At 46.4% G+C, this 7920-nt stretch overlaps 1 protein-coding gene across 1 annotated transcript in view; it reads right to left on the bottom strand.

Moving 5' to 3' along the window:
- Positions 1–7226: 7226 nt before the first annotated feature.
- Positions 7227–7920, bottom strand: part of LOC121356065 (ubiquitin-conjugating enzyme E2 R2-like) — a 47149-nt gene continuing 46455 nt past the window's right edge. Inside the window, exon 4 of the mRNA XM_041472128.1 lies at positions 7227–7380. Within this exon, the coding sequence (XP_041328062.1) occupies positions 7279–7380 (102 nt within the window). The 3' untranslated portion in view covers positions 7227–7278. The remainder of the gene's footprint in view (positions 7381–7920) is intronic.

The raw sequence follows: 7920 nt of genomic DNA, 5'->3' as shown, positions 1-7920 counted from the left end.
AACCAAAAAAAAACCACAAAACCACCAAAAAAACCCAAAAAACAAAACAAACTAAAATCTAGTCTTTGCTATCTCTTACCACTCAGCTGAAAAACTACAGTAAATAATTTGGCTCCATAAAAATGCAAGTGCTAGAGGAGAACAAACAGAATTCTCCTCTTTTAGGAGCTTTTCTGTGTGTAGTTGAAACCCCAATAACTTCAGCTTCCGTGTTTAGGCAGAGAATTAGAATGGAAGGCAATGCCTATGAGAGATGAGCAGAAATCCGGACATCATCACGGAGCTAGGATCTCACACTCTATCACTTGGATTGTCTTTTTTGAAATCATAAACCTTTTTATCTCCCATATAATTACCTTTTCTGTGTAGACAAACCTAGATTTAAGCAAGTGCATGTCAGGTGTTTTTAAGCTCAGCTGTGCAGAGCTGCACCTGCCCACAGGTGACCTACACAAGCAACAGAAGGCAGCTCCAGATGCACAGGGCTGGGGCTGCAGGGAGCAAGGGCTGCCAGCCAGCACGGGGCAGGAGGCTGCTGGTCTGTCCCACTGCCAAAAATAAGTCCAGCACAAACAGTGGCCCTCTGGGCAGCAGGATGCACATCTGCTCTCCTCCCTCCAGAGTGGCAGCTGGCAGCAGATCTCAGCAGAATGGCTAAACTGAACTTTTTCAACCCTATCCTAGTCTGGGGGGAAAAAAATAGAAAGAAAAAAAAAACTAAAAAAAAAAGAAATAGCAACCCAGGGCTCAGTTGTACAGATACGAAGTGTTAAGTGTTTATTTTAGGTTCATATCACAAGCCTTTTCCAGAGACAAAGCTGATTGTGCCCTCTAGGGCTCCAGGGGCCAGCTACTTCCTAACTTAGCAGGCTGAAAAGGAATACTGTACCTTTCAGTGACATCCCATCAAGCTCAACACACAGTAGCTTTACACTCTCCGCCCCACACCTTATAAAGGAAAAGCCACCACCACAAGGCTAAATCCACAACTTCTTTAGGTGTTGCATCATAAACTTGTTTGAAGTCGTCTTAAGTTGAGGACAGTGTTTTTATATTTATGAACCTCAGGCCCTGGACATTGCTGTAGGGAAGGTGATACAACACAAACCTCATATGACTACACACCATTGTGTCTGTGCTTGGGACAGGGCAGCACAGAAAGCTACAATCAGACCAGAATTCACCTTGTCTGCACTCTCCACAGAAGGGATGGGGCTGGAAATCTGTTCTGTAAGCTGTTCCCTGGCGGCTTGCAGCCTCCAGCAGGAAGCCAGGCTGTTTGCCTGTCCTGCATAAGGAGAAGGACCACTATGACCCAAGGCCAGCAGAAAAGGCTGCACTACTTTTCCCCCGCCCTGCCAGGTGGTTGGGAGGCTGAGGCTGGGGCAGGACTCTCCTCAGCTCGTGCCCCACTCAGGCTGCAGCAGCAGCTCTCAAGCACAGCAAGGGAAAGACAGTGCAGATGCTTTTCAATGTCCAGGCAAGGCGCCAGGGCCCAGTGGGATTCAGCTGCTGTTACTCAGCACAGCCAACATGAGCCAGCCATGTAACCCCTGTCAGGCAGGTGGGCAGGCAGTCTTCAGGATTTCCAGCCAGGTGCCCTGCTCTGCTGGCATTCACCAGCTGCAAACACCATGCTCTTGCCCAGAGCTTTCTCCTGCAGTTTCTAGAACCCTGCACTTGAGAGCTGCAGCCTTTGCTGCTCACACCCTGCCTCAACCAGCACAAACACCCATACCCATACCCACCCAGCCACCAGCTGCAGCTGCCACCGTGACGGCACCACTCATCCCAGGGGTCCTGCCAGCAACAGCTTCCCTTGCAAGTGGAAGGGACAAACAAGGGACAGGGAATAGTTCCTGAAACACAGCATTACCTAACGGCCACTTTGCAGACCTTGATTAAAGGAGACTGGGAGCCGCAGTCCTGTTTGCACTGATTCAGGGGCATGTTCAGAGCACATCATATATCTGGGTACAATTCCAGGAAATGCTTGGTCATTTGGATACTTAGTATCTTGAAAGGTTTTGAAAATAAACACTTGTATCTGAACAGACTGTTCAGCACAGCTATCAAGAGAGTCTTATACAATTCATTTTCTAAATTATATAATTCTGTATGAAAAGAGAACAGCAGCTCTGGAAGAAACTGTCTCATTGGATTGGAATGATGGGCATAAGAGATCATTTTCTACTTCATCTCAAGAATTTAAGAGCCTTTGATTCCCTGCAAACAGGCCAGCATGTTAGCTCCAGCATCATGCAGCAGCTTTCTGCAGAGCAAAATCGAGGGAAGGCCAAGGACAGGAATTCATATTTAAATTTAGCATCTGTAGAGAGGAAAAGCCAATATTCACTGTAGTGGTCAGACACCACAGTTACTGCAAAGCTACTTAAATACACCAAGACAACTGTACTAGAAGTGAAGCTCTCTGAGCTCTTCCTTCCTATCCAGCACATTAGATCAGCTCCATCACTGCTGATATCTTTAGGAGCTGGACAGTGTCCTCCAACTCAAACCTGGTTGCCTTGAACAAGGTACAGTAACAGAAAGGCATCCCAGCATGGGGGACCTGACAGGACTAAAACCACTAAAAAAGTTCAACCATGTGGGACTGAAAACCTCAGCACCTGATGCCAACTGCATGGGCTGGGATATTGTCAGGGATCTGTCTCCCCTTCAGACAGGGCTGCTGTAGCATGGAAGAGCAGCCAGGAGAGGCTCAAGGAAACAGACCTCTTCTTGTTTTTTCTCCTGTATCAACATAAGAAGACTCAGACACAGATCAATTTTTTCCCAAAGAGACATGATGTAGATTGGCTGGTGCTCCTAACCAGCACATCCTATTATATTCCTTGCTGAAAAAGGAATTTAGTTATTTTTTAAATTCCAGCTGCTATTCACATTGTAGCCTCTCAGAGCCACCTCAAGAGGTAGGTATAGATTGGTCCAAGTGCATTTTTGCCTTCTGGTATAAAGTCAAAAGTTTTAGCCTAGGCTGCACTGACAGTCACGTTACTGGATCAAGCTGTTCATGGAATCTACCCAGATCTCAGACAGCAAAAAAAAGCCAAGAAAAATGTGAATCCTCAAGAAAGAAAGCAATAGGCAGACAGTACCTCACCTATCCACAGGAGATACAGGTGTACCAGTACCTTGAATACTGGCAGAGTCCTGGCCTGTGCAGTCCAAGGGCAAGGGAGATGTGGAGAAAGCCAATTAAAATGATCACAGAGCCTCAACCCCGAGCCTTCTGCCACTCACTCAGCTCCATGGGACACAGGAAGCAGTATTCTCTGCCAAACAGATCAGAGCTGCATTCCTTCACATCTTGCTGGGTTTTGCTGTGTTTACTTATGCCTGCATCACCTAGCTCCCAGTGATGGGAAGGTCCATACTGATTGTGTTTAAAAAAATAAATGAGCCTGCATGACACCCTTAGAAGCACAGCTGAACTCTCACAGCTGAAGAATGAATTTTCCCCTTCAGACCCTCTAACTCCGCTCATCTGTGGGGAAATAGTCAACATGTGGCAGGATTTACAGGATTCAGCAGCGGAGGAGCAGCTCCCTCCCACATCTTCAGTCCCTCTGCCTCCTGTCTGACACTTGGAGCTTTCCCAAGCCAGATGGGACCCCAGCAGGATGTGCTTCTGCTGGCACTCGCTCAACTGGTGATGGTGGTAGCAGGCTAGAAGTGAAGGACCAGTTTTATTTGCATTTGCTGAGGAATGTTTTGACCTATCACCCTTAAGCCCAAAATTATTCAAGAGCATTAGCACCGAAAACTGCAACTGTGGTGAGGGACAGCAGAAATTAGAGAACAAGCACCATGAGAAGTTCTGTGTCAGTCTCTAGGGTTGAATATAATGAAGTACTCAAAATATACGTGTGATATATGTAATTAATGCCCAAAGCTGTTTCCTAACTGTGAGTTAAGGCTTGTCATCTTTATTTGACAGCGTCTTGTAATGAGAATGAAATTCAGCTGCTGTTTCAAAAACATGGAGAGGTTAGGCCTTGAATGTGTCCAGTACTTAGTGGTCCTTTGTAATTTTGGCAGGAAGAAAACCAACAGCTGCTCCCAACACCACTCAGGAGGACAGGAGACAGACAAACAATGGAAGACAGACAAACGGCAGAATGCTTCTACTGGTCATAATACTCAAAAACATCCTGTGTTGGGTTTGCAGGGCCAAGTTTTGGTAGCCAGGGGGCTACAAGGGTGGCTTCTCTGAGGAGCTGCCAGAAACTTCCTCTATGTCCAGCAGAGCCTGGCAGCTCCAAGGACAGATGTGCCACTGGTCAAGGCTGGGCCAATTGGAAAGGGCGGTAATGTCTCTGTGATAACATATTTAATAAGAAAGAAGCTTTAATTGTGTCCAGAGAAGAGTGGAGTGAGAACATGTGAGAGGAACAACCCTGCAGACATTCAGATCAGTGCAGAAGGAGGGGCAGGAGCTCCAGGTATTGGAGCAGAGATTCCCCTGCAGCCTATGGTCAAGACAATGGTGAGGCAGCTGTGCCCCTGCAGCCCAGGGAGGGCAGGGGGAGCAGAGATCCACCCACAGCCCCTGAGAATGCCAGGCTGGAGCAGGGGGATGCCCAAAGGAGGCTGTGGTCCTGTGGGAGACCCATGGTGAGAGTAGCACTCACTGGAGCAGCTTGTCCTTGAAGGACTGCATTCTGTGGAAGTGTGACCCATGCTGCAGCAGTTTGGGGAAGACTACTGCCCATGGGGTGGACTCAAGCTGGCAGAGTTCATGCAGAACTGGCATGCTGTGGGAAGAACCCCATGGCACAGCAGGGGAACACTCCTCATCCTTAGCAGCAGGAGAAGCAATGTGTGATGAACTGACTATAACCCCCATTCCACTACCCCCATACACTGGTGTGGTAGGAGGTAGAGCTGGGAAGGAGGGAGAGGTGGGGGGAAGGTGTTTTTAAGGTCCTGTTTTACTTCTCATTATCCTGCTTTGATTTTGTTGGCAACAAATTTAACTACTATCTCTAATTCTAGCCTATTTTGCCCATGATGGTGTTTGGTGAGTGATGTTTCCTGGTCCTTATCTGCTGCAGAAGAACATCAGAACAACGAACAGGTAGGTAAGGCTGAAGATTGGACTAGCTCAGGTAGACCAAGGCTGGGAGCAAAAGGGTGAGCTATTTCTAGCCCTAGGCCAATTCAGGATATCTAGGAAGGGGTGTAACAGACAGATGGGCTCATGATTGAGGGGTAGACCTGACCATAGAGGCCATCACACAGGTTATCCACAAATGTGAAAGATGAGCTGCCATCAAGTGAGCCACACAAGTGAAATATCCCTGGAATAGAGGGCGGTGGCTGGGTTTCCAGTGTGGTGAGGCCTGGCAAACAGATTACACCGGGCCACAAACATGTCAAGGCAAGAGTTACATACTCACTATGTCAGAGGCAACAACAGGCTGGAAACGTACCCAGTAAACCATGCCACTGCTTGGAACACAATCTCAGGTCTTGAGAGACACCTTTTGTGGTGACATGGTACCCCAGAGAGAACTGAATCAGGCAATGGGACTAATTTTCAAAATAATCTTATAAATTCTAAAGCAAAGAAACATTGAGGGAATATATCATATCCCTTACCACCCACAAGCCTCTGGAAAGACTGAGAAATGCTGAAGACTGTTAAGAGTTTTAGGTAACAGGACATGGAAGCACTATAATGCAAATTTTGTAGAAGCCACTTGGCTAGTCAATGCGAGGAGATCTGCTAACTGCACTGATCCTGCCCAAACTAAGCCCACAGACACTGTGGGAGGAGATAAGGTCCCTGCACAACACACAGGAAAGTGGCTGGGGAAGTCAGTGCAGATTCTCCTCCCATGGGAAAAGGCAAACACATTGGTGGGATTGTTTTTACCCAGGGACCTGGGTGTATTTGTACTTGTGGAAGGATGGGGAGACCGAGTATGTACCTCAAGGAAATTTAATCTTGGAGGAAAAACAAACTGTGTGAGTTTTATGTTGCAGGAAGTAAAGGAACAGGAAGAACATGACCTGACAAAGAATGAATTTTGTGAGGAGTAAGGAGAATGTGATGATGATGTGAGCCAGGCTAGTGACAACGATTAAGTGTGCTGCTTCTCCTGTCCTGACCACCCATCCTGATGGAGCAGAGCACAGCTCATAGATCTGGAGGGGTGGAGGAAGCCATGAAACATGAGAATAATATACATCTGTGAAAGGACAGCTTAATGAAAATGTATGTTTGGTATAGAGACGGTTCAAGGATGTAGTTTGGGTTGTACGTGTGGGTAAGAAGGGATTCCTCCACACAGAAGGGTTGTATGTGTGGGTAAGATGAGAAGGAAATACAGTGGAATAGTTGGAAGATAAATAAATTATGTGGGATCTAAACATGACACAAATGGTATGGAATAGAGTGGAGATTGTATTGAGTTTGCTGAGCTGTAGCTCATTTTCTCATAGGAGCCCTCAGTAATTTCCATTCATAGTTAGAAAGGTATGATAACACACAAGTGTTTTGGCTCCTGCTGAGCAGTGCTGGCACAGCATCAGTGCTGTCTAACATTCCCCACTCCCCCATCAAGGGACTGAGAAGTGGCAAGATCCTAAGATGGGACACAACCACGCCAGCTGGTCCAACTTAACCAAAGGGATATTTCATACCATATAACATCAGCTCAGACATGAAAGCTAAGTGAGAGAGGAGGAATGGGGGACATTTGTTATATCACAATGTTTGCCTTCTGGAGCAACTGCTATGTGTGCTGAAGCCCTGCTTCCTGGGAAGTGGCTGAATGTTGCTCAGTGGTAAGTAGAGATTAATTTTCTTTTTCCCTGTGCTTATGTGCACAAGCATTTGCTATTGCTTTAGTAAACTGCCTTATCTCAAACGCAGAAGTTGTTTTCCGTGTTATTTTTCTCTCCTGTGTCCCACAGGGAGGGGGAGTAATAGAGCAGTTTGGTGTGCACCTGGAACCCATTACACATACTTTTCCACTAGTGGTACTTTGAAGAAGACAGCAGTGACTGAGAGAGGCTTCAACATTTGAGATAATTTGCCTTCAGAGTATGAAACCCTGTGAATAGTACAGAAGGCTCCACACTGTCAGCCCAGTATGTTCAGACAGACTGGTAAGTCTGGTTCCCACTTGATTCAAGCTCTAAGCCCTACAAAACCTTAAATTCCCTCCCAAACCTCTCCCACCATAGGTTTTAGGTCTTGTAGAGATGGCAGGCCTTTGAGGTCACCACTGCACAACATATTCACAGTTACCTGACATTTTGGGTAGGGTTCCACCTCTCGGAGGGCAGCTCTCCACTTTGTGGGTCATCTACAGGTGGGTGAAGAATTGAAATACATACATCTCCATTCTGCAAGACAGAAAAAAACACTGAGAATAGTTTGGCTGGAGGCTGAGGCCTGATGACTCAAATCCACACTCTGGCTGTCTTCTTATCAGTTTAGCCTTGTTGATGTGAACATCCAAGTGCCAGCAAAAATCAACAAGGGCTGGGAATGGTTCTGAATTCTTCCTGGATCTACTTTATACCCAAGGGCTAGGCTGCAAACTGGCAAAAACCCCCAATATAAAATCAAGAGGTTTAAAGAATGTACCGAAGTAAGCAAATATAGTAATAATGCCACACAAAACTAGATTGGTCTCCAGATACCAAATACTACTGTCACAGTGACATGAGGTTTAATCACAGGAGACCCTAAGTAGGGTTAAAGAAAATTTGTGTTTTCAATGGTAGCTTGAGCTAGCTACAGGAAGTTTTTGAATTGAAGGGTTTAATCACCATCTACTAGCTCAGGTATGAAAACATTACGTCTCCCAGGACACAAGGACCTTGAACAGATGGTGTGGGGCAGGCTTACACAGCTCCCCTAGGACACAGCTGTTCAAAATA

The sequence above is a fragment of the Pyrgilauda ruficollis genome, unplaced genomic scaffold (genome assembly GCF_017590135.1).
Source record: "Pyrgilauda ruficollis isolate IOZ18807 unplaced genomic scaffold, ASM1759013v1 scaffold107, whole genome shotgun sequence".
NCBI classification, from domain to species: domain Eukaryota; kingdom Metazoa; phylum Chordata; class Aves; order Passeriformes; family Passeridae; genus Pyrgilauda; species Pyrgilauda ruficollis.
Note: the sequence above shows the minus strand (reverse complement) of the source record. Positions and strands in the feature narration are given on the sequence as shown.